The following is a 27424-nucleotide window of genomic DNA, read 5'->3' as shown; positions in this document are numbered from 1 at the left end:
GTGGGTGGATCACGAGGTCAGGAGATCAAGACCATCCTGGCTAACACAGTGAAACCCTGTCTCTACTAAAAATACAAAAAATTAGCTGGGTGTGGTGGCGGGTGCCTGTAGTCCCAGCTGCTCGGGAGGCTGAGGTAGGAGAATGGCATGAACCTGGGAGGCGGGGCTTGCAGTAAGCTGAGATTGCGCCACTGCACTCCAGCCTGGGCGACAGAGCGAGACTCCATCTCAAAAAACAAAAACAAAAACAAAAACAAAAATTCCTGTATGGAAACCTGTCACGCCTGTTGTCCCCCACTTTTTTTTAACCTTTTCTAGTTCGTGAAGTATATTTCAGCTGTTAGCCATACAGTAATTGAAAGTAACTATCTCTGTATAGTTTTTGTTTGTTTGTTTGAGATGGAGTCTTGCTCTGTTGCCCAGGCTGGAGTGCATTGCGTGATCTTGGCTCACTACAACCTCCGTCTTCTGGGTTCAAGTGATTCTCCTGCCTCAGCCTCTTGAGTAGCTGGGATTGTAGGTACCTGCAACCATGCCTGGCTAATTTTTGTATTTTTAGTAGAGAAGGGGTCTCACCATGTGGCTAGGCTGGTCTTGAACTCCTGACCTCAAATAATCCATCTGCCTCAGTTTACCAAAGGGCTGGTATTATAGGCATGAACTAGTGCGCCTGGCCTCTCTCTGTATAGTTTTACAGTTAGTTTATTCTTAGATTCAGCATCTTGTAGGTTGTTTTTTTGTTTTGTTTTGTGTTTTTGAGACAGAGTTATGCTCTTGTCGCCAGGCTGAAGTTCACTGGCATGATCTTGGCTCGCTGCAACCTCCATCTCCCAGGTTCAAGCAATACTCGTGCCTCAGCCTCCTGAGTAGCTGGGATTACAGGCGCCTGCCACCACACCCAGCTAATTTTTGTATTTTCAGTAGAGATTGTGTTTTACCATGTTGGCCAGGCTGGTCTTGAACTCCTGACCTCAAGTGAGCCACCTGCCTTGGCCTCCCAAAGTGCTGGGATTACAGGTTTGAGCCACCACACCCAGCCAATTTGGCGTTTTGTTGTCCCTTTTGACTTCAGTAGCACATTGGGCTTATTTATATTTTTTTCTTAAATACCTCTGCAGAATCACATTTGATTGTAAATAGCTTATACTTAAATATGATTTGTTTTCCAATATAATTAGTCTACATTAGCCAGCATTGTAACCTTGTTAGAATTTCCTGTGAACCTCCGTGTTGTTTACTGCCAGAAGAATGTAGGAGGGTTAGTACATTTGGAAATGTGGTAACTACTCCTAGGTAATTTTTATTTAGGAATATTGCTTAAGATTAGTTTTTAGGCCAGGCGAGGTGGCTCACGTCTGTAATCCCAGCACTTTGGGAGGCTGAGGCAGGTGGATCACCTGAGGTTGGGAGTTTGAGACCAGTCTGGCCAACATGGTGAAACCCCATCTCTACTAAAAATAGAAAAATTGACCAGTCATAGTGGCGCATGCCTGTAATCCCAGCTACTCGGGAGGCTGAGGTAGGAGAATTGCTTGAACCTGGAGGTGGAGGTTGGGATGAGCTGAGATGGCACCATTGCACTTCAGCCTGGGTGACAAGAGGGAAACCCCCTCTCAAAAAAAAAAAAAAAAAAAAGATTAGTTTTTTTTTTTTTTGCCCAAACTTACTTTTAGAAGGAGCTGGGTGTTGGAAGCTCCTTTCTGCAGCAAATGATCTTCTGGCTTGCCTTCCTTGCTCTGATCTGTTGTGCCTTTTTCTAAAATTGGAAATTTTAGAAATTTCGCCCAGGCTGGAGTGCAGTGGCCGGATCTCAGCTCACTGCAAGCTCCGCCTCCCGGGTTTACGCCATTCTCCTGCCTCAACCTCCCGAGTAGCTGGAACTACAGGCGCCCGCCACCTCGCCCGGCTAGTTTTTTTGTATTTTTTAGTAGAGACGGGGTTTCACCGTGTTAGCCAGGATGGTCTTGATCTCCTGACCTCGTGATCCGCCCGTCTCGGCCTCCCAAAGTGCTAGGATTACAGGCTTGAGCCACCGCGCCCGGCCAAAAGATTAGTTTTTAATGCAGATCTTTCAGAGAACTCATGATAGGTACTTATATATCCAGTTATTCTTTATAAATATCCAGGTTTATATTAGTTTTTTTTTTTTTTTTTTTAGACAGAGTTTCGCTCTTGTTGCCCAGGCTGGAGTGCAATGGTGCAACTTCAGCTCACCACAACCTCCGCCTCACTGCACCCTCCACCTCCCAGATTCAAGTGATTCTCCTGCCTCAGCCTCCTGAGTAGCTGGGACTTCAGGCATGCACCACAATGCCCGGCTAATTTTGTTTTTTTTTTTAGAAATGAGGTTTCTTCATGCTGGCCAGTCTGATCTTAAACTCCCGACCTCAGGTGATCCGCCCACAGTGGCCTCCCAAAGTGCTGGGGTTACAGGCGTGAGCCACTGCACCTGGCCTATATTAGTTTTTAAGCTTCCTAATTCAGGTCCTTGCCAGTGGGTAAAATATTTTCCAGGAAACCATTAGATAGCTATTCAGGTTACCTTGGGAGCTGTGGCTACTCTCTTGAATGCTAAAACATTGTCTTTTTCTGATTTGGCAGATACAAATGGATTATATTGAGAAGTTTATGACATTGGTTGTCAGTAAACCCTTTTTAGTGAGATTTCAGGCATGTGGTAGGAGAATAGACTCTACCCTTCAAGCCTACTTTAGAACTAGAAGGATCAAGCTGGTTATAACTGTCATATATTTGTTCATGCTTTGGGGGTCCAATTGAAGGCATTTGTTTAAAGTGCCATCATGAAATCCATCTTCAGCTACTTGCATTTTTTTTTTTTCTGATCTTGTGATTTCTCTGAAAATTAAAGTAGCATGAAATCACATAATAGAATAAATAAATGAAAGTTTAAAAAGATTAATATTATTGTAAAACTTCTTCAGGCTATATAGAAAATGGAAGCTACAAAAGCTTTGTAAGTTTTTCCTTTCATATCAGCAATGTGTGGTTTCATTTTACTTGCTTGATTTTGTTGCCAATTTATATGTAATCCTTTGAACATAGAATTGATTTGTATCCAAAATTGTTTGATGTAACAGCTGTTATATCAACAAGAAATTCTGATTTTTGTTCTTCAATATGATTCATACTTCATTCTAGACATGAAAATAAACTGTATGTTCCTAGTTCAGCACAAATGACAAGAAGGAAATTCCAAAAGGCTAAGCCAAATTTGGGAAGAGCACACAGTAAGAAAGAGGAACCAATTTTAGAAAAAGGCACAACAGATCAGAGCAAGGAAGGCAAGCCAGAAGATCATTTGCTGCAGAAAGGAGCTTCCAACACCCAGCTCCTTCTAAAAGTAAGTTTGGGCAAAAAAAAAAAAAAAAAAAATTTCTCAATGAGGTCTATTTTGTCAAGATCATGAAGAGCATGAGTAAAATGTAGTTTTGACTTCCTTCCATACTGTAACCATTTTCATGAAAAGTGACTTTTTAGTGTTAGAAAAGATGAGCAACCAATTGCTTGTAATATATGTGTAAACTTGGAGATTTAGGCCAAACTAACAAACCAAATTAACATAGAGATTGTTTCTGTAGTAATAACTGTTTAATTTCTTCTTAAATCTAAGGAAAAAGCTGAGCTTCTGACATCTATGGAGGTTTCAGCGAGAAAAGATTGTGTAGGTTCCAACGAGTCTGCTTTGGCAAAAATAGATGCTGAATTAGAAGAAGCTGGACCATCAAGAAGGGTTGGAGAGGAAACTGTAGGAGATAATTCACTATCTTCAGTTGTTGAAGAGCAATATCTCAATAAACTAACAAGGTAACATTTTATTTAACAAAATGTTTCACAATAGGAAATAAAAATCACTTAACTTTTACCTTAACTTACTGGTAGAACGAAATTTTTGGGTGTTGAGTCTGTTAGACATGGGTAGAAACATGACCAAAGAGTAGTAATTAAGCTAAGTAATTAAGGTGCTCATTTGAATGGAGTCACAAACAAAATGAAGAATACCCTACTTCTATAGTTTTCAAAGAAAATGGAAAGAAACTTAAGTTCTAGAAACCAGCGCTGCTCTAATGGATTTCTGCTGCCTCCTTTTTCTTTTAACCTATCTGTTTACCCAGTAGGATAAACTAATACCACCTTTTGATCTCATATTCTGCATTTGTTGGTCCTGTGTGTGTGTTTTGTTTTGTTTTGTTTTGTTTTGTTTTGTTTTTTTTGAGACAATTTCATTCTTCTCGTGCAGGCTGGAGTACAATTGTGTGATCTTGACTCACTGCAATCTCTACCTCCCTGGTACAAGTAATTCTCCTGCCTCAGCCTCCCGAGTAGCTGAGATTGCAGGCGTGCACCACCATGCCCAGCTAATTTTTGTATTTTTAGTAGAGATCGGGTTTCACTATGTTGGCCAGGCTTGTCTTGAACTCTTGACCTCAAGTGATCTGCCTGCCTCATCCTCCCAAAGTGCTGGGATTACCGGGGTGAGCTACTGCTCCCAGCTGGTTCTGTGTTTTTTATCCCTTTTTCTTCTAATAATTATCAGTTTTGTGTTTTTTTTATCTTCACTTTCTTATTACAGGAAAGAATGGCCCAGAATTAAAAACTTACTATGAAAAATTTGTAGGTAGATAACTAAGAATTAACTCTGAATGAGAAACTAGTAGTTAAATTCCTTTTTTATTTTCACAGCATAAGATTTTAAAAGAATGGGTGGTGGGCATTTTCATTTTAATGACTGGAACCGGATTTTCACTCTAAAAGTTTGGTTTTCATTGAAATTATCCTTGCATGCATATGACCTTGTTGTTTTGATTAAACGTCTAGCTGTCCACAACCGTTAAAAGAATCAAATTACTCTAAAATTGCTCTGGATGGGAAAACAACTATCTCTTCTGCATCTGAGTATGAGAGAAATCGTGGTGAAAGGAGAAGTCACAGAAAGATCAAACCAAATGTCACCAGAGGTCGTGGATCAAAACGAGTTCGGGGTAAGACCTCTAAGAAGGAACCTAGAGCTTCCAAGGCCATACTGGTGACTCTTCGGGCTTCCCAGGAAGAAGAAGATGATGCTGATGATTTTGAGTCTGACTATGAAGAAGAAAGCTGTCATCTTGCTCCTGAAGAAGTAAACAAAGCTCCAGTATTTGTACCTGTTGGTCTCAGATCTCCTGAACCTGTTTCTGCTCAGATAGAGGAAACAATGGAAGAGGTTTGGTTTTGTTTTTTTAATCCTTGGTACTTTTATCTTACTTGGTTTTTACCTCTTGTTTCTTTTAGGGGATCGTTATTTCTTCTCTTAGTGATTATTAGGATTTGAAGAGTTCTTTCTCTAAATAACCTCTACCAAATATAAGTTGGGGCTTTGTATAACCTTTTATGATTGCTCAGACCCTATGGCGCAGGCCCAGCAAGGGAGTCAGTATAACAACAATGAGAGAAATCTGCTTACACTTGTACCTAGAAGCTGCTTAGTCTACTTTCTGATTAATCTTTCAAACATTTTGGCAGGTGTTTTCTGGTTGATAGAGAAGCGAGAAGGGACTTACTTGTTTTCTTTTTTTAAAAAAATTGGGCCAGGCATGGTGGCTCACGCCTGTAATCCCAGCACTTTGAGAGGCCAAGGTGGATGGATCACCTGAAGTCAGGAGTTTGAGACCAGCCTGACCAAGGTGAAACTCTGTCTCTGCTAAAATACAAAAATTAGCTAGGCATGGTGACAGGTGCCTGTAGTCCCAGCTGCTGGGGAAGCTGAGACAGGAGAATTACTTGAACCCTGGGAGGCGAAGAGTGCAGTGAGCCAAGATCGTGCCACTGCACTCCAGCCTGGGCGACAGAGCGAGACTCCATCTCAAATAAAATAAAATAAAATAAAAATTTAAAAAGTGCTAAAATACATGTAACCTAAAATTTACTATCTCTGTCTCTCTGTGTTTTTTTTTTTTTTGAGACAGGATCTCACTCTGTCACCCAGGCTGGAGTGCAGTGGTGGGATCTCAGCTCACTGCAACCTCCACCTTCCAGGTTTAAGTGGTTCTCCTGCCTCAGCCTCCTGTAGCTGGGACTAACAGGTGTGCACCACCATGCCTGACTAATTTTTGTATTTTTGGTAGAGACAGGGTTTTATCATGTTGACCAGGGTGGTCTTGAACTCTTGAACAACTCAAGCAGTCCACCAGCCTTGGCCTTCCAAATTGCTGGGGTTACAGGCGTGAGCCACCGTGACCAGCCATCTTACTCATTTTTAAGTGTATGGTTCAGTGGCATTAAGAACTTTAACATGTACATGTTGTCATGCTACCATCACTACCATCCATCCACAGAACTCTTTTTTAAAATTAATTAATTTAGAGATGGGGTTTTGCTACATTGCCCAGTCTGGTCTCAAACTCCTGAGCTCAGCCTTCCAAAGTGCTGGGATCACAGGCATGAGCTACTGTGTTCTTTTTTAAGATGATTAAGACATCCTGCAACGAGTGGTTGTCCCCTAGCCTGGCAAAAAACCAAGATACAAGATACAAACACTCAACACCTGTCCCTCGAGCCCTATCCCTGTCCTGTCTGGCCTGGTCACTCCCAGGTCTGCCTTGCACCCCTGGCAAACTCTTTTTATTTTGTTAAAACTGAAATTCTATACCCATTAAACAATAGCTCTCCATTCCTCCCCCTAACCTTTTGGCAACCACTTTTTTACATCTTGGCTCTGTAATTTGACTCCGTGTATAAATGGAATCATACAGTACTTTTTTGTGTGACCATTTTATTTCATTTAGCATAGTGTTTTCATAGTTCATATATGTTGTAGCTTATGTCAGAGTGTTCTTCATTTTCAAGGTTGAATAATATTCCATTGTGTGCATGTATCACATTTTGTTTATTCCTTTATTATCAATGGACACTTGGGTTGCTTCCACCTTTTGGCTGTTAGAAATAATGCTGGTATGAACATAGTTGTATAAATACCTCTTTGAATCTCTGCTTTTACTTTTTGGGGGATATACCCAGAAGTGGAATTGCTGGATTGTATGTAAATTCTTTTTTTTTTTTTTTTTTTTTTTGAGATGGAGTCTCTGTCACTTAGACTGCAGTAGAGTACAGTGGTGCGATCTTGGCTCACTGTAACCTCCATCTCCCAGGTTCAAGCAATTCTCCTGCCTCAGCCTCCCAAGTAGCTGGGATTACAGGCGCCTGCCACCACATCCAGCTAATTTTTTTGTATTTTTAGTAGAGGTGGGGTTTCACCGTGTTGGCCAGGCTGGTCTCAAACTCCTGACCTCAAATGATCCACCTACCTGGGCCTCCCAAAGTGCTGGGATTACAGGTGTGAGCCACTGCACCCGGCCTGGATCGTATGTTAATTCTATACTTAACTTTTCAAGCAACCTTTATACTATTTTTCACAGGGTTATATCATTTTACATCCCTGTCAACAGCCTACATCCTCACGGGTAGTAGCCATTTTGTAACTTTTGATAGTAACCATCCTAAGGGTTGTGAACTAGAGGAACATATTGAACGTATTTAGCTTCGTTACACTTTTGCCTCTTAGTCTGCCATTCCAACTTTGTAACTTCAGAGTTTTCTGTTCTGCCTCAATTTTCAGTCACTTCTTTGGCTTACTGAGGAGCTTATCTGAGTCAGTTTTGGGTAAGCATTCATGATAGTTTCTGAGTCATTTGAAATGAATCAGAGTTAACTAAGATAGTGGCAACAATAAAAGAAACAATAAGAAACATTAAACAATTCAAGTAATGTTTAAGATAATTAAAGTAAACTTTAAATGTTAATGTAATTCCTTTAAGAATTAACAGATTATCTGAATCTGTAAAGTCATATATGAAGGGAAGTCAAAACCTACTTTTATTTACTTTTATTCAGTGTTAATAATAAACTGGTAAATGTTTTAGAGTAAATGAACTAATAAAATGGTTGAAGCTAATTTAAATGATGCAAAATGAGGTTGTTTCTTACAATTCAAAGTAAAGATAGTGAATGTGAACATTATGTGAAACAAGAAAATGCAGAAGGAAGGGTAATTTTGTGGAAAGACATCTGGTTAATGCTGCATGAGAGTTCATTTAGCTATCTATTTTGCATTTTTCTTTCTTTAAGTGAAGCCAAATTGCTAGGGAAACTATGATCAGTAATTAATTTCTGAAAATTAGATTCCAGACTGTATCCCTGAATTAATACAGGCTATCTTTTTAAATAGCAGTGATCATAGTAATTGAACAAGGCTTTCCTTAAATTCTATTCCTTGTGGCCAGCCTACTAAACAAGGAAATATATATGTTAGAAAAAATATATATGTTAGAAAAAATTTTCTTTAAAAAGCATTGAGGCTGGGCACGGTGGCTTACGCCTGTAATCCCAGCACATTGAGAGGTTGAGGCGGGCAGATCACGAGGCCAGGAGTTCGAGACCAGCCTGGCCAACATGGTGAAACCCCATCTCTACTAAAAATACAAAAATTAGCTGGGCGTGGTGGTGGGCTTCCGTAATCCCAGCTACTCGGGAGGCTGAGGCAGGAGAATCACTTGAAACCAGAAGGCAAAGGTTGTGGTGAGCCAAGATAGGACCACTGTACTCCAGCCTGGGCGAAAGAGCGAAACTCCGTCTCAAAAAAAAAAAAAAAAAAAAAAAGGAATTGAAAGGCCAGGCATTGGCGGCTCACGTCTGTAATCCCAGTGATTTGGGAGGCTGAGATGGGAGGATCAGTTGAGGCCAGGAGTTCAAGACCAGCCTATACAACATAACAAGACCCTGTGTCTGCATTCAATCAATAAATTAGCGAGGTGTGTTGGTGCATATTTATAATCCCAGCTACTCAGAAGGCTGAGTGGGGAGGATTGCTGGAGCCCAGGAGTTTGAGGTTACAGTGAGCTACAATCATGCCACTGCATTGTAGCCTGGACAACAGGAGGAGACAAAAGTATTGAAACACAATGGAACGTTTTTCTGCCCTAAAGGGACATAAAGTGTTGATATGTGTTACAACATGGATGAATTTTGGGAACCTTCTGCCAAGGGAAAGAAACTAGTTACAAAGTGTCACATATTATGTGATTCCATTCATATGAAATGTCCAAAATAAGGAAATCCACAGAGACAGAAAGTAGATTAGTAGTGGCTTAGGGATTGGGAGATAGGGAAGAGAGGTAGGTTAAGGGAGAGATAGCTAGTGGGTATAAGGTTTATTTTTGAAGTGATGAAAATGTTCCACATTTGAATGTGGTAATGATTGCACATATCTGTGAATATCCCAAAATACGTTGAATTATACACCTTAAGTGGGTGAATTGTATGTTATGTGAATTACAAGTCTTTTTTAAAATTACGAAACTGTATGATGCTTAAAAAACCAACTTTTACTTTATAGAATATTCCCTTTTCCCATCCAGTCCCAACTCTTTAAGAAGAATTTTTTCTTCTCAAATCACCTGAACTTTAACATTTTTTGTTGTGTGTGTTTGTTTTTTTCTTTTCTTTTCTTTTCGTTTCTTTATTTTTATTTTTTTTTGAGACAGGGTCTCACTCCATTGCCCAGGGTCTCACTCCATTGCCCAGGCTGAAGTGCAGTGGCATGATTTCAGCTTGCTACAACCTCTGCCTCCCATGATTTCAGCTTGCTACAAGCAATCCTCCCATCTCGCCACCTGAGTAGCTGGGACTACAGGTGCATACCACCACACCCGGCTAATTTTTTTTTTGTATTTTCAATAGAGACGGGGTTTCACCATGTTGCCTAGGCTGGTCTCAAACTCCTGAGCTCAAGCAATCTGCCCGCCTCGGCCTCCCAAATGCTGAGATTACAGGCGTGAGCTACCGTGCCCGGCCTATTGTTTTTAAATTCATTTTTTTAGAGACAAGATCTTGTGGTAGTGTCCAGGCTGGCCTCAAACTCCTGGGCTCAAGCGCCCCTCCCACCTCAACCTCCGAGTACTTAGAACTACAGGCATGTGCCCCTGCGCTCATTTGAATTTTTTAGTTCATCCCAGTGCTATCAGATATTGTCAAATATTTTTCTCCAAATTTTGTATCTGAGGAAACAGATGTGGTACATACAAATGTAATTATAACAGATAAGTCGGGGCACAGGGGCTCATGGCCACAGTCCCAGCACTTTGGGAAGCCAAGGTGGGCAGATCACTTGAGTGCAGGAGTTTGAGACCAGCCTAGGCAACACGGTGAAACCTCATCTTTACAAAAAATACAAAAATAAGCTAGGCATGGCGGTACATGCCTGTAGTCCCAGCTACTTGGGGGGCTGAGGCAGGAGGATTGCTTGAGCATGAGAGGTTGAGGCTATAGTGAGCCCTGATAGTGCCACTGCATCCCAGCTTGGGCGAAAGAGTGAGACCTAGTCTCAAAAAAAAATAAGATATGTCTTGAAGGCAGATTCTCAGACTTGACTCTTTACTCACAGTTTCTACTCAGCCATACAATATTTTATACTCTTTTTTTCTGTTAATAAGAGAATAGGCCCGGGCGTAGTGGCTGTCATCGCACCACTGCAGCTGGGGTGACATGAGTGAGACCCTGCCTCAGAATAACAAAAGAAAAACAAACAAAAAAGGTAATAAGAACCAGACTGTATTGTATATATTCTAGTAGGTAAATACTTTTTTAGTGCTCAGATTACAGGGCTCTTTAAGTAATAGGACTCAAATGGAGAGTAAATGTGAGTGAACTTCTTATTTTACATGGCTGTTGCCCTGGGTATCAAGAATCACGCAGGGTTTGGGGTTTTGGAAGAAGGGAGTTGGGGTGGGGGCAGTGGTATGATAAATATTTTATTTATATATTTATTTATTTTTGAGAACGAAGTGTTACTCTGTTGCCCAGGCTGGGGTGCAGCGGTGCAGTCTCGGTTCACTGCAACCTCCACCTCCCAGGTTCAAGTGATTCTCCTGCCTCAGCCTCCCCAGTAGCTAGGACTACAGGCAGGCACCACCATGCCTGGCTAATTTTTGTATTTTTATTGGAGATGGGGCTTCACTGTGTTGGCCAGGCTGGTCTTGAACTCCTGACCTCAGGTGATCCACCCGCCTCGGCCTCCCAGAGTGCTGGGATTACAGGCGTGAGCCACTGCACCCGGTCGGATAAATATTTTTAAGGACTTTCAACTCATTATAGATTGCATTTATGACAGTATATAATTAGTTGATTACATGTCTACTTTTCTGTTGGATTGTGAGTTCACTGAGGATAGGGACCAAACTTGTCTCATTTGACTTTATATCCCTGTACCCCTAGCCCTCTATAATGTTAACAGACTGAACACTCTCTAAATGTTAACAAGACTGAACAGAGAAATTAGGGGAAAGTAAAGAGAAAGTGAAGAAAATGGAAAATGAAATGCCAGGCACTAAGAAGATGAGTCTTAGAAAGTTTGCTTACTGGTTGTAATAGTCACAGCCCCCTCAAAAAATTTAAATGTTTTACTTCTGCAAAGTTGCTGTCAGTCAATAAAATAATTACTGCAGCGGCGCGATCTTGGCTCACTGCAAGCTCTGCCTCCTGGGTTCACGCCATTTTCCTGCCTCAGCCTCCCTAGTAGCTGGGACTACAGGCGCCCACCACCATACCTGGCTAATTTTTTGTATTTTTAATAGAGATGGGATTTCACCATGTTAGTCAGGATGGTCTCAATCTCCTGACCTTGTGATCCACCCGCCTCGGCCTCCCAAAGTACTGGGATTACAGGTGTGAGCCACTGTGCCTGGCCACTCCATTTCATTTTTTAAGTTATATATGAATGTGGATTATTTCTTTATTTTAGCATTTCATCTTACTTATTCATGTGGAAGATGAGGTTTTGTTTTGCTGTTTTTAATATGCCAAAATGAAATGATAAAACTTTATTTTGACAGCTTGAAATAACCGTGAATGTCCCAGATGTAGGATGCATAGCTGTTGTTGAACATGAGCTCCCTAACACAGATGTGACTACTGAAGAAATGAAACAAGAAGAAAATTTGAATGCATCATCATTTGTAAGCATCCATTTTAATATGTTTTGGCCTTTTATTCTTTGTTTACTTTGAAAAGACTGGCGGTTCATTTTGATAGCTTTAGGTTTACAAACACTTCTTAGCTAATTTCTCTCTGTAAGGGGCTGTTAGTCTGAATAGTAAAAACTAGTGAAAGCATTGATTTTGTTTGTTTTTAGGCAGAGCTCTTAATATCCTCGTAGACTTTTACATTAACATTCAGTTGCATTAAATTTATACTAAGTATAAACAAGTTAAAACATATTTTGTTGCATTTTATTTGGCACTCTTCCATTATTGATATTTATTTGCCTTTGCAAGTGGAGGCTTGAAATTGTAACTTTTTAAAAACAACTTTATTGACATATAATTCACACACCATATGATTTACCCATTATTTAAAGTGTACAAGTAAGTGATTTCTAGTATCGTGCAAACATTATCACAGTCATTTTTAGGACATTTTCATCACCTCAAAAAGAAACCTTTTTAGCGGTCACTACTCATTTCCTCCCAACCCTCCCCAGCCTAGGGAACCAATAATTTGTCTTTTGTCTGTATAGATTTGCCTGTTCTAGACATTTCCTAGACATGAAATTATAAAATCTGGTCATTTGTATCTGGCTTCTTTCACTTAATGTAACATTTTTACTGTTCATCTACGTTGCAGCATGTAGTGATACTTCCTTACTTTTTGTAGCCTAATAATATTCCATATGGATATGGTACATTTTGTTTATCTATTCATCCATTCATGAACATTTGGATTATTTTTATTTTTTGTCTGTTATACATAATGCTGCTGTAAACATTCACGTAGAAGTGTTTGTGTGGATATATGTTTTTATTTCTCTTGGGTTCATTTCTAGGAATGTAATTGCTGGGTCTTATGGTAACTCAATGTTTCATCATTTGAGGAACTGCCAAACTGTTTTCCAAAGTAGCTATACCATTTTACATTCCCACCAGCAGTTTATGAGGGTTTCTGTTCTTCCATGTCCTTGCCAGCACTTGTTATTTCACTTTTTGGTTTTTTTGTTCTTTTTTTTTTTTTTTAATTTATTTTTAGATGGCCTTGCATTGTCACTCAAACTAGAGTGCAGTAACACAATTGTAGCACACTACAGCCTTGACCTTCTAAGTGTAAATGATTCTCTCCACTCAGCATTCTAAGTAGCTGTGACTACAGGTGTGTGCCACTATGCCCAGCTAATTTTTTTTTTTTTTTTTTTGGTAGAGGTGGGGTCTTGCTGTGTTGCTCAGGCTGGTCTCATACTCCTGTCCTCAAGTGATACTTTTCCCTCAGCCTTCCAAAAGGTTGGGATTACAGGCATGAGCCACTGTGCCTGGCTTGACTTTTTGGATCTAGTTGTCCTAGTGTGTGTGAAGTGGTGTCTCACTGTGGTTTTGATTTGTATTTCCTTGGTGACTAATGATGTCAGGCACATTTTATGTTCCTATTGGCCATTTGTGTATCATCTTTAAGAAATGTGTGTTCAAGTATTTTGTCCGTTTTTCTTTTATTGTGCTATTTGTCTTTTTATTATTGAGTTGTAAGGAGTCTTTATATATTCTTGATAAAAGTCCCTTATCAGGTATATGATTTGCAAATATTTCCTCCCTTACTGTGGGTTGTCTTTTCACTTTCTTGATGATTTCCTTTAAAGCAAAAAGTTTTAAATTTTGATGTTCAATTAATCTATTTTTTCTTTTGTTGATCATGCTTCTGTTGTCAGATCTGAGTCCTTTGTCAAACCAAAGGCCATGAAGATTTACCCATTTTTCTTCTAAAAGAGATTTTTGCTTTTACATTTAAGTCTTTGATCCATGTTGAGTTAATTTTTGTACATGGATAACCTCATTATCCAACTTATTTCTTTTGCATATGGCTATCCATTTGTCGTATCACCATTTATTCGAAAAGACTGTTCTTTCCCCATTGAGTAGTCTTGACACTCTTAACAAAAATCAGCTGACCATAGCTGTATGGGTTTATTTCTGAATTCTGAATTCTGTTGCATTGATCTATATGTCTATTCTTATGCTAGTGATGCTATATTGATCACTGTTACTTTGTAGTAAGTTTTTTTGTTTGTTTGTTTGTTTGGTGTTGAGACGGAGTCTGGTCTGTCACCCAGGCTGGATGCACTCCAGGTGGCGTGATCTCAGCTCACTGCAAGCTCCACCTCCTGGGTTCATGCCATTCTCCTGCCTCAGCATCCCAAGTAGCTGGGACTACAGGCGCCCGCCACCATGCCCAGCTAATTTTTTTGTATTTTTAGTAGAGACAGGATTTCACTGTGTTAGCCAGGATGGTCTTGATCTCCTGACCTTGTGATCCACCTGCCTCGGCCTCCCAAAGTGCTGGGATTACAGGTATGAGCCACCGTGCCTGGCCGCTTTGTAATAAGTTTTTGAATTGGGAAGTGTGAGTTTTACTTTATTTTTCGGAATGGTTTTGGCTATTGTGGGTCCCTTTCAATTTCATATGTATTTTATTTTTATTATGTTACATTTTTTTGGTACAGACAGGGCCCCACAGTGTTGCCCAGGCAGGTTTCAAACTCCTGGCCTCAAGTGATTCTCCCATCTCAGCTTCCGTAAGTGCTGAAATTTCAGACATGAGCCACTATCCCTGGCCCCATATGAATTTTGCCTCATATGAATTTTAAAATCAACTTGTCAGTTTCTGCAAAGCAGTCAGCTAGGAATCTTAGTGGGATTGCATTGCATCTGGAGATCAGTTTAAGGGATAATACAATCTTAACAGTGTTGAGATTCTTGATCCAAGAATATGAGATCTTTCCCCATTTATTTAAATCTTCTTTACTTTTTTTTTTTTTTTAAATTTTTATTTTTAAGACAAGAGTCTTGCTCTGTCACCCGGGCTGGAATGCAGTGGTGCAATCTCGGCTCACTGTAACCTCCACCTCCTGGGTGCAAGCAATTCTTGCCTCAGCCTCCTGAGTAGCTGAGATTACAGGCATTTGTCACTACACCCAACTATTTTTTTGTATTTTTATTAGAAATGGGGTTTCACTATATTAGCCAGACTGGTTCCCTGGCCTCAAGTGATTTGCCTGCTTTAGCCTTCCAAAGTACTCACATGCGTGAGCCACCACACCTGGCTGATTTAGATCTTTTACTTTCAACAATGTTTTGTAGTTTTTAGCATATAAAGTTTGCACTTCTTTGTTAAATTTATTTCCAAGTATGTTATTTTTGTCACTATTGTGCATGGGATTGTTTTCTTTGTTTTTTTTTTGGAGACGGAGTTTCCCTCTTGTTGCCCAGGCTGGAGTGCAGTGGTGCCATCTTGGCTGTCCATAACTTCTGCCTCCCTGGTTCAAGTGATTCTCCTGCCTCAGCCTCCCGACTAGCTGAGATTACAGGCATATGCCACCACACCCTGCTAATTTTGTATTTTTAGTAGAGATGGGGTTTCTCCATGTTGGTCAGGCTGGTCTCAAAGTCCTGCTCTCAGGTGATCCACCCACCCCGGCCTCCCAAAGTGCTGGGATTACAGGCATAAGCCGCTGTGCCCAGCCTGGGATTGTTTTCTTAATTTCATTTTTGGATTGTTCGTTGAAATTGTGTAGAAATAAAAATGAGTTTTGTATATTAGCTTTATATCCTGCAACAACTTTGGTAGATTCCTTAGGATTTTCTATATGTCAAATCATGTCATCTGCAAATAAAGATAGTTTTACCTCGTTCTGTATTAGTTTCCTAGGATCACTATAACAAAGTATAGATGCTCCTCAACTTATGAGGAGATTACATCCTGATAAATCTATCATAAAATAACTATATATATATACATATATATTTTTATTATATTTTAGTATATATATGTTTTAAGACAGAGTCTCACTCTGTTGCCCAGGCTGGAGTGCAGTGGTGCCATCTCGGAGACTCGCTACACCCTCCGCCTCCCAGTTTCAAGTGATTCTCCTGCCTCAGCCTCCAGAGTAGCTGGGATTACAAGTGCCCGCCACCACACCCAGCTAATTTTTGTATTTTTAGTAGAGATGAGGTTTCACCATGTTGGTCAGGCTGGTCTCGAACTTCTGACCTCAGGTGATCTTCCCACCTTGGCCTCCCGAAATGCTGAGATTACAGGTGTGAACCACCATGCCTGGCCTAAAATAAAAAATTTAAGTCGGGTACTCTTTGAACTACCAAGTTGGTAGCTTTTACCCACAAAAAGTTCTCCAGGCACTTACGGAGATAAGAAAAACAAAACAAAACAAAAAAATTTATTCTCTCACAGCTTTAGAGTCTAGAAGTCTAAAATCAAGGTGTCACCAATGTTGGTTCCTTCTGGAGGCTCTGAGAAAGAACCATCCCATGCCTTTCTCCTGCCTTCTGGTGGTAGCCAGCAGTCCTTATCATTTCTCAGCATGCAGCAGCATACTTCCACCTTCTGCCTCTATTACCACATGGCATTTTCCCTTTCTGTATGTGTATCCTGTCATCTTATAAGGAAAGGACACCAGTCATATTGGATTAGGACCAACTCTGATCCAGTATGACCTCATCTAAATTTGATTGTATCTACAAATACCGTATTTTTAAATAATGTCGCGTTCACATTATTTGGGATTAAGACTTTGACGTATCTTTCTAGGGGACACAATTCAACCTTTGATACTTTCTTACCTGAATGCCTTTTATTTCTTTTTCTTGCCTAATTGCCCTGGCTGGAACCTGTAGTTCAATGTTTAATAGAAGCGAGAGTGGGCATTTTGGTCTTATTCCTGATCTTAGGGGGCAAGTATCCAGTCTTTCATCATTCATTTTTTCATAATTGAGATTTTGTTGGTTGTGTTAAGGATCAGTACGCAATTCTTCACATTTATACTGAAAATCTAAAAAGCCATGTATTGTAATTATTTTTAAAAGTTACTCCAGTGACTTTCCAGCTTAAAATTGGGAGGCAAGTTTTCATTAAAAGGCTATCAAGTGCTAGTATCCTTACATATTGATAAACTGTTACATACTTCCACAATTTGCAATTAAATAGCATATATACTACATACTTAAATTTTCAGTCTTTCACAGCACATTAACAAAGTTATTAGGAAAACAGGACTACCACAACCAAAGATTTATAGAGTGCACACAATTCTGACAGGGATTCCAAATTACTGGGATTACAGCCATGATCAAGGAATGGTTTTCTTTAGGAAGCAATTCTGCTAAAAAACAACATGGGCCCAGGCGTGATGGCTCATGCCTGTAATCCTAGTAATTTGGAAGGTAGGAGGATCGCATGGTAGTTCAAGGTCAGTCTGGGCAACAGAGGGAGACCCTGTCTCTACAAATACGTTTTTTAAAAGTTGGCCAGGCATGTTGGCATGCGCTTCTGGTCCCGGCTACTCTGGAGGCTGAGGCGGGGGATCGCCTAGGCCCAGGAGGGTGAGGTTGCAGTGAGCTGTCGTTGCCACCACTGCACCCCAGTCTGGGCATCAGAGCAAGACTCTGTCTCAAACAAAACAGAACCAGGTTGGGCGCATTGACTCACGCCTGTAATCGCAGCACTTTGGGAGGCTGAGGTGGGCAGATCACAAGGTCAGGAGTTTGAGACCAGCCTGGGCAACATGGTGAAACCCCATCTCTACTAAAAATACAAAAAATTAGCCGGGCATGGTGGCGGTCGTCTGTGGTCCCAGCTACTTGGGAGGCTGAGGCAGGAGAATCGCTTGATCCCAGGAGGTGAAGGTTGCAGTGAGTGGAGATTGCACCATTGCACTCTAGCCTAGGCAACAGAGCAAGACTCTGTCTCAAAAACAAAACAAACAAACTAGCAAACTAAAGAACTAGAACCAAACCATGGGAATAAAAGTAACTAAAAAATTTCAAGACATCAGATGCAGGACTGTGACTCCATATTAATAGTTAATATAGTGGAAGGGTAAGCTGATACCTAAGACAATCAAAGCCTCCCATAATTCAATATTCCACACTATTTTCTGGTTGTACCAAAAAATAAACAACTGGCAAATGATTTTTACCCTTAAAAGCATTTACACTTAAAAAATGGGATGTGGTGGGATTCCTTTCTTCTTAAAAATGTTTCTAGAGTTACTAAAAAACTTGCATTCATGAAATAGTTGATAAAAATATTCCTCTGGAATGTACAAGAAGGGAGACAAGGACTATTGGTAAGACATGGTATATGATATTAATCAGACTTGGCTTTTTCTCTCCGGCTTCATCAGAGGCTGGACTTTCCTTGGTTTTTGTTTCTCTGTTTTCTGTAGGTAAATGTGATTTCTTGCTTAGCCACTTTGGTCTGTTTTCCCTTTGTTCCCCTTTTTTCTCTTGTTTGCACTTTTTTGTTTGGAGATTTATCCTTTCCTGCTGCCTTTTTTGGCTTTGTTTCCACTTATGCAGGAGCGAGTTTAGCTGACAGTCATACCAATCTCATGTTGGGCTCTTTCCTTCACTGCTCTTCTGCTGAGCTGATCTTTCTCTTGGGCATCTTGCGGCCGGGAGTGTGCGTGTTGGTGCCTGTGAGCCGCACCATGCTGAGAGCCTTCTCAAAGCTGGGCTGCCTGGCTGCTACCACTTCTCCTATCCTGTCTTATCATTAAGTGTAATGTTACTATGGGTTTTTCATAAATGTCCTTTACCAGGCTAAAGATGTTACTTTCCATTCCTAGTTTGTTGAATGTTTCTTTCATTAAAGGGTGTTGGAATTTGTCATGCTTTTTCCGCATTTATGGAGATGATCATGTGAATTTTGTTTTTTATTGTATTGATTTTTGGATGTTAAACCAACCTCGCTTCCCCAGGAAATATTCTAGGGTCATAATGTCTAATTTTTATACGTTGTTGGATTTGGCTTGCTAGTATTTTATTGGTGAGTTTTGTGTCCATATTCATAATAAATATTGGTCTGTACTTTTCTTGTGATGTCAGGAGCTGAAGTCCTACTCCCCTAGGGAAAAATGCTCTCCAGGTGGGACCTTGGGGACCGGGGGCCTTGTGTTTTTGGGTGCAGCAGTTTGAGGTGGAGTCTCTGCCATGCTGAGCTGGGAGGAAGGAGAGAGAGAGCAGTTTTGGTTCACATAGACTCTCACCTTTGTTAGCAAATTTTCAGATTTTCTTGAACAGATATTTCTTCGTTTGCTTTTTGTCGCTAGGATCATTTTCAGAGGCTGTTAAATGTTTTGTTTTTAAAATCGGTTTCACTGAGGAGTGGGTCAGTGAAGCTTCTCAAGCTGTCGCTCTGGACATTGGTTCTGTAACTTCTTAATTTATTAAAATGCGTTTAAGTTTTAAGCTACGTAGGATTATAAAAATTTTGCAATACCCTTCAGGCCTTGGTTTCCATTGGTAAAAATTGGCAGCAGATATGACTAGAGTTGAAGGATTATGAAAATGAAGAAGTAAAGTAAGAATGGTAGACATACATAACAATATGATAAGAGTTAAAATTTGCACATAATACAATATAAAGATAAAATCAGGAGCAAGAGACACAAAAATTTTGCCTTTAAATTATTTCTGTTCTTGCTGGTGAAATTTTGTGAATAATTATAAATTAAGACAAACCAGTTTATGCTATTGTAACTCAAAGTATGGAAAGACCTCTAAAAATGTAGTGCGTGTTGAGAAACAGAACATGTTTGGAGAAATATTTAAGATATTACTTATTTTTTTCATTTTTAGGAAATGACCACAGGTGAACATATCCAAGATGAACCAGGTAACTGTTATCAAGGAAACTGCTAAGACTACCTTGATTAACACTAGTACAATGATTTAATAGTGGGGATAATAAATGAATCAGTTTGCTGGAGAGTTTAACAAAAAGATTCAGCTATTGAATGTGTTATCTCTGTGAGAAATGTGGATTCTTAGAATGTTATTTTAGAAGGTGAATTAAAAGTTTAAATGTTTAAGAAATATTTGAGCATTTCCTCTGGATCTGTACAAATGGGAGAGCATTTTCCTTGAAGATATTATTTAATGGGAGGGAGGCATGGTCAGTGAGTCAAAACCAACAGTGATGATTTATTTATCTGTAACATATAACCTGAACAAAAGACTACCCTATTAAGGGATTAATGGTTCAGAGGATATTGGAATCTGCTACTAGGAGATAAACACCTCAATTGAAAATATTTTTTAAGTGAACAGATTTCCAGATTCATTCTTTTGTTTTAATGTTGATATATTTCCTCACAAGGTACCAGTGATGGAAGCACTGAAGCTGCAATAACTTTACTTACAATGGGAGATCTAGTATTGCAGTCAGAGATCAGTACTGAACAGGGTGATGGTAAGAATGAAAGCTAAGTCCTACCAAAAATAGAAACTTTTAAAACCTAACTTTTAAGAAATTATACCCACATTTGAGTAATAACCCTTTTACATTTGAATTTGTCTCCATTTTGTTGTTCTTCCATAAAATGTGATATGTATATATTGATCTATTCACTATTTTACTACTGTTTAGGTATAGTGACAGCCAATTCAAGATCGTACACTTGGTTTATTAAGAATAATTTGTATTCAAGCCGGGCATGGTGGCTCACACCTGTAATCCCAGCACTTTGGGAGGCTGAGGCGGGTGGATCAGGAGGTCAGGAGATCAAGACCATCCTGGCTAACACTGTGAAACCCCATCTCTACTAAAAATACAAAAAATTAGCCGGTCATGGTGGCGGATGCCTATAGTCCCAGCTACTTGGGAGGCTGAGGCAGGAGAATGGCGTGAACCTGGAACCTGGGAGGTGGAGCTTGCAGTGAGCCGAGATTGCACCACTACACTCCAGCCTGGGCAACAGAGCGAGACTGTGTCTCAAAAAATAAATAAATAAATAAATAAATAAATAAAAAGAATAAATCGTATTCATGGAATAGTTGCTCTAGTGAATACTGCTATTACCATCATGAATGTCATTGGTTAACTGAGCTCATTGATCACTGATCGCTTTATACATGTGTCTTTAGCCAAGGAGTTGCTGCTTGGGATGGTATTCACAGTTAGATGACAAATACGGTACAAAGAGACAATAGCACTCATTGAAATAATTTAGTTTAAACTGTTCTCAGTTTGGACAGAGCCAAAAGATTTATCAACCAAGATTTTTAATTTATTAGACAGAAATCACAGACAGGCGATAAATCTTTACTATCTAACTATCTTTTAAGTGCATGAAATGAGTAATTATACTATTCCTGGTAATTATTTTGCTTGGTTATGAGTACTCTACCGTTCATTTTATTTACTTATTTATTTATTTGAGACGGAGTTTGATTATGAGTAGCCTACCATTCATCTTTATTTATTTATTTATTTGAAGCAGAGTTTCACTCTTGTCACCCAGGCTAGAGTGCAATGGCGCAATCTCGGCTCGCTGCAACCTCTGCTGCCCAGGTTCAAGCAACTCTCCTGCCTCAGCCTCTCGAGTAGTTGGGATTACAGGCACCTGCCACCATGCCCAGCTAATTTTTGTGTTTTTAGTGGAGTTGGGGTTTCACCATCTTGGCCAGGCTAGTCTCGAACTCCAGACCTCAGGTGATCCATCTGCCTTGGCCTCCCAAAGTGCTGGGATTACAGGCATGAGCCACTGCGCTAGCCTCCATTCATTTTAAGTAATAGACTTTTGGGCCGGATGCGACAGCTCAAGCCTATAGTACCAGCACTTTGGGAGGCCAAGGCTGGTGAATACTTGACTTCAGGAGTGGAACTCCGTCTCTATAAAAAATACAAAAAATTGGACAGGCATGGTGGTGTACGCCTGTAGTGCTAGCTGCTTGGGAAGCTGAGGTGAGAGGATCACTTGAGCTCAGGAAGTCAAGACTGCAGTGAGCTGAGATCGTGCCACTGCACTCCAGCCTGGGTGACAAAGTGAGACCCTGTCTCCAAAGTGGATAGGTAAAAACGTATTAGACTTTTAGGCTTGGAACCATATATTTATCAGGAAAGCCTCTGGTTTGTGTTCTGTATAGGGCTCCTTTCTTAGTGGCAGAGTATTGCGGTAGAGCCTATCAGAAACATATAGAACGTAAAGTACACATAGAACATAAAGGTTTTAAAAATCTTAAATGCTGGCAGTGCTGTCTATCTTGAAATCCATCTGAGATTATATAATTACTCAAAATAACAAAAGGACTCATTTTTACTAATAATTGCATAAAATTTCAGTCTATAAGGATTATTAAGCTCACAATAGGTCAAATCCCTGGCATGAAATAGGGAGATCATAAATTTAAATTTATAGCCAACAAGAGCAAACTTTATTTATTTTTTAAATCTTTTTCTATTGCTGCCGCACAAATGAAGCAAACTTTAATAATACAGAATTTTACAGTTACTAAATGTTGAAGAATTTATTTTGAGCCTCTAATTTGGTCCATTTTAATTTTTTTTTTTTTTTCTTCAGTAGGGGTATGTATACTTCCTCATGTACATTCAAAGGATAAAAGCCATATTCCTTTTAGCCTAGATAATGTAAATCACAAAATTGTTCATGAATGTCAGGAGCTTTCTTCACCTGTCATTACTACGTCTCCTGCATCATTTGAAGAAAACAAGATAGTATTGGAGGAGCAAAGTTCCAGAGAAGAAATAAGTTTAATGGAGATAAAGGAGAATGCTACACCAACCAGGTTTATTTTAGTATTCAATTAATAAATATTACTAAAACCACCATCAAATTAGTTAATAGCTTTGAGTAATGCTTGTAAATGTAAAGTAGGCAATGCTAATTTCTTACCCTTTAAAGATGGACTGATTTTGATTTTAGGTTAATGGTTTGCATATTTAAATTATAGTAGTAAATGTTGTATATCTTTGAAACTTTAATGAAATAGATTTATGTAAATGTCTCTGTTTTACAAATACAGACTGAATTCTCATCTTAAGACCTCTAGTAAAGTTACTACTTTGTAATTTTAGTATGAAGAAATGAACACTTGTAGACAATGTGGCACCTAACAGGTCGTTCACTCTATCAGTGCTAGACAGACTGTATTAATGTGAGAGAGTAAGATCTAACGTGATTCATAAATTTCTCTATCTTCTGTTTTTAGGAATACAATTTCTAAAGTGACAAGTAATTTGAGAATAAGAAGTAGACTTGCCAAGCCTAAGCCAAATCTTGAGAAGACTTTAGGGACCAACAGGTTTGATGATCATCAGGAAATTTCCAGTTTGTGTGTAACCAAAGGGGAAGAAATGGAAACTCAAAGAGGTAAATTTTATTCTCTTAATATGTTGCAAAATCATTTTGGCACAAGAAATTACATTAACATTTCAAAGAAATATTTGGTCTTTAAATTGTTTTAACTTACAATAAAATAGTTTCAAATTAAAAAGTAAGATGAGCTATAAAATAAATATCCATAAATCTGCCAATTGGTTTTAGTAATTAGTACCAGTTTGCTATATTTGTTTGATCAATTTTTTGTCTTTTTATTCTCTCTCTCTCTCTCATAGTTGACCCTTTAACTAGGGGCACTGACCTCCCCAAACAGTCAGAAATTTGTGTATAGGCTGGGTGCAGTGGCTTACACCTGTAGTTCCAGCATTTTGGGAGGCTTGAGCCCAGGAGTTGGAGGCCAGCCTGGACAACATAGTGAGACCCTGTCTCTTATGAATTGAAAACACACATATATATATATATATATTCGTGTATAACTTTTGTCTCCCCAAAAACTTACCTACTAATGACTTACTGTTGACCAGAAGCCTGATTGATAAGATAGTCAATTAACACATATTTTGTATTTTAGATGTGTTATATACTGTATTCTTATGATAAAATAGGCTGGAGAAAATTTTTTAAAAAAAATTTCTTTTTCTGTTTTTTCAACTGATGTCCTTGAGCCATAGAGAAATGAAAATGTTATTAAGAAAGTCAGGCTGGGGCTGGGCACAGTGGCTCACACCTGTAATCCCAGCACTTTGGGAGGCCAGGGCAGGCGGTTCACTTGACACCAGATGGGGCTGGGCAACAAGGCAGAACCCCATCTCTACAAAAGTACAAAAATTAGCCAAGCATGGTGGTGCATGCTTGTAGTCCTAGCTACTCAGGAGGCTGAGGTGGGAGTATCACCTGAGCCCGGGGAGGTTGAGGTTGCAGTGAACTGTGATCATGCCAGTGTACTCCAGCCTGGGCAGCAGAGTGAGACTCCATATCAAATAAAGAAAAAAGAAAGTCAGGCTAGGCACGGTGGTGGTGCACACCTGAAATGCTAGCCCTTTGGGAGGCAGAGGCAGGAAGATCACGTGAGCGCAGGAGTTTTGAGACCAGCTTGGGCAATATAGGGAGACCTTGTCTCTACAAAATAATTTTAAGAAGTTAGCCAGACGTGGTGGCACACACCTGTGGTCCCAGCTACTCATAGGTTTGAGCTTGCAAGATCAGGTCTGCTGTAAATTGTGATATTGCCACTGCACTCTAGCCTGGGCGACAGAGCAAGACCCTGTCTTAAAGAAAAATAAAAGGAAGAAAATTATAAGGAAGAGAAAAAACATTTTCAGTACTGCATTGTATTTATCAGTACCAAAAGTTTATGTCAGCTGTTTACAAGATGAAACATCTGTCTGAAATGGTGGGCAACCCCAACTACAGGTGTCAATCTGTAATACATACCAAGCAATTCAGCTTTTTCTTATAATGTTAGGACTTTCCTCTGCTTCTTGGGAGTGCTTCCAGCATCATTAATGGCACTTTGTGTGGGTCCCATGGTGTTATTCACAGTATTGCACTAAACATGATGGAAAATACAGGAGAACCATGAGAGGTCACCTTTTCTAAAACCTCTGCCGACATGCAGGCTCAAATTACCTCTACTATGTAGAAATCTCTTTTTCCCCCATTTGTGATGCTATTCTTTGCAGTGCAGCTCCTTCCCGAAGACTTCCTCTAAAGTGGAACTAGCCAAACCTCCGCGTAGCCCACCTCTAAGTCTCTTTTGTATATTGAGTTTCTAATTATTGATGCTAGTACTATAAAGTGAGGATACAATTATCGTGGCAGCCAGGAGTGAAATATTTGCAGAACATGATTTATTAATCTTCTGTTTTACTGTTCAAAAATCTATTAGCCAGGACTTTCTGCCATGTGTGTAAGCCTGATTTGTGGAATGAGAGAAGTTTGGAAGAGTCACAGTATAGGGATCTTCCTTTTAAGAGGGTATATGTTTCTAATAGAGGGATTTTAGCTGTATTATTTTGGTCTGTATCGTAAGTCTGCTTTTTGTTTAAGAAACAGAGAAAAATGCTTCCAAAGCAACAGAATTGGAAAATAAAAACCTCGGACCAGTTACAACAGCAGAGAATAAGGATCAGAGCAAATTGGCATGTGTACATGGTATCAAAGGGACCAGTATTTCTCCAGAAGTAAACCTAACTGAAAGGTAAAAGAGGGAAGGGATTCTGAGATTCAGTTTATATTGTTTCAGCGATAGCCTTAAGTTGTGACTCTAAGAATTTGAAAAAGAAGTTCTGTTGCATTAAATATGTTTTAAAAGTTTGAAAACCATTGAATTAGATGATCTTTTACACACCTAGCTCTAAAAATAATTCCATGATTTGCCCAATTTCAAATGATATGCATTCTAAACTCTCTTTCAGAAATGAAAATCAAGAAGAGAGCTCTCAGGAGGTTCACATGTTGTCAGTTGCTCCAGTTGCTTCCTCTGAGACAGGGCCCTGCACACTTGGTTTGGATAGGGGTCTTGGTGAAAATTCTGTTGAAGAGGCCCAGATAAAAGACTCTAAAGGAGACAGTGTGCTTATACTTCCTGTGCCAGAGGTAAAAGAATGTACAATATAATAAGGGATAGCAAGGTGTTTCCCTCCATTAAAAAAAATAAATAAATGAAAAGGTATAATTTACATACAATACACTTCACCTCTTTTATGTTCGTTTTTCTTTATTTCTTTTCTTTTTTTTTTTTTGAGACAGTCTTGGTCTGTTGCCCAAGCCGGAGTGCAGTGGTATGATCTCAGCTCACTGCAGCCTCTGCCTCCCAGGTTCAACAGATTCTTCTGCCTCAGCCTGCCAAGTAGCTGGGACTACAGGCATGTGTCACCACAGCTAGCTAGGTTTTGTATTTTTAGTAGAGACGGGGTTCGCCATATTGGCCAGGCTGGTCTTGAACTCCTGGCTTCAAGTGATCTGCCTGCGTTGGCCTCCAAAAGTGTTGGGATTACAGGCATGAGCCACTGCACCTGGCTAACTTCACCCTTTTTAGTGTACAGTTCTTCAGGTTTTTATAACTATGCAGTCATAGAACCAATACATGAACAGTTCCATTAAAAAGTTCCCCAATTGAGAGAAGCCTTGGACTTGAAGAACATGTATACATTATCCAGTTAAAGGGAAAGGAACATGTGTGTGTAAAGAACAGGTGTGGACCAGGTGCAGTGGCTCAAACCTATAATGCCATTTAAAAAAAAAAAAAAAACCCAGGCATGGTGGCATTTGCCTGTAGTCCCAGCTACTCAGGAGGCTGAAGTGGGAGGATCACTTCAGCCTGGGAGGTAGAGGCTGCAGTGAGCTGTGGTCACCATGCACTCCAGTCTGGGAGACAGAGTGAGACCCTGTCTCCAAGAACAAACAAGTATGAAATAGCATGTAAGTAGTATGAGTGGAATATTAATGAAGAAAGTGATTAGAGATGAACTTAGAAAGGTAACCTGCAGACAGACCATAAAACGATTTTTATGACTTGATAAGGAGTTTGGTTACATTTGAAGTTACGAGATTCCTCACCCCACCCTGACTTTTTAATTTTTGCTTTTTATTTTGAAATAATTTTAAACTTAGAGAAAAGTTACAAAAATCTTACAAAGAATTATCCCATACACTTCATTTTGATTCATCAATAGTTAATACTTTGCCTCATTTGTTTTTTTACTCTGCCTTGCTCTCCATCTGTATAGATAAATACTAGGCTGGGTGGAGTAGCTCATGCCTGTAATCCCAGTATTTTGGGAGACTGAGGCGGGCAGATCACCTGAGGTCAGGAGTTCAAGAATGGCTTGGCAAACAAGGTGAAACCCCATCATTACAAAAATTAGCCAGGCGTGGTGGCATGCACCTGTAATCCCAGCTAGTTGGGAGGCTGAGGTGTGAGAATTGCTTGAACTCAGGAGACGGAGGTTGCAGTGACCAAAGATTGCACCATTGTACTCCAGCCTGGGCAACAGAACAAGACTCTGTCTCAAAAAAAAAAAAAAAAAAACCAAAAAAACTGAATCATTTGAAAGTAACTTGAGTCCATAAATACCTCATCTTGTATCTAATAAGGACAAGGAAGTTCTCTTACAGAGAAAGGACAGTACTATTGTCACACTCAATATTACTACACTATGTAACATTGTCTCAGTGATATGTAATATACAGTTTCCATTCCAGTTTCCCTAGTTGTCCCAATCCTGTCCATTATAG

The 27424-nt window shown here is 39.6% G+C and overlaps 1 protein-coding gene across 1 annotated transcript in view; it reads left to right on the top strand.

Moving 5' to 3' along the window:
* Positions 1-25804, top strand: part of BDP1 (B double prime 1, subunit of RNA polymerase III transcription initiation factor IIIB) — a 111584-nt gene extending 85780 nt beyond the window's left edge. The window contains exons 23-32 of the mRNA XM_011985233.1: positions 3160-3361; positions 3632-3825; positions 4837-5221; positions 11883-12005; positions 19683-19719; positions 20203-20295; positions 22406-22631; positions 23055-23215; positions 25235-25385; positions 25603-25804. Coding sequence (XP_011840623.1) covers positions 3160-3361; positions 3632-3825; positions 4837-5221; positions 11883-12005; positions 19683-19719; positions 20203-20295; positions 22406-22631; positions 23055-23215; positions 25235-25385; positions 25603-25804 — 1774 coding nt within the window. The remainder of the gene's footprint in view (positions 1-3159; positions 3362-3631; positions 3826-4836; positions 5222-11882; positions 12006-19682; positions 19720-20202; positions 20296-22405; positions 22632-23054; positions 23216-25234; positions 25386-25602) is intronic.
* Positions 25805-27424: the final 1620 nt, after the last annotated feature.

The sequence above is a fragment of the Mandrillus leucophaeus genome, unplaced genomic scaffold (assembly GCF_000951045.1).
Source record: "Mandrillus leucophaeus isolate KB7577 unplaced genomic scaffold, Mleu.le_1.0 Scaffold281, whole genome shotgun sequence".
Taxonomy (NCBI): domain Eukaryota; kingdom Metazoa; phylum Chordata; class Mammalia; order Primates; family Cercopithecidae; genus Mandrillus; species Mandrillus leucophaeus.
This window is presented reverse-complemented; position numbering and strand designations above follow the sequence as displayed.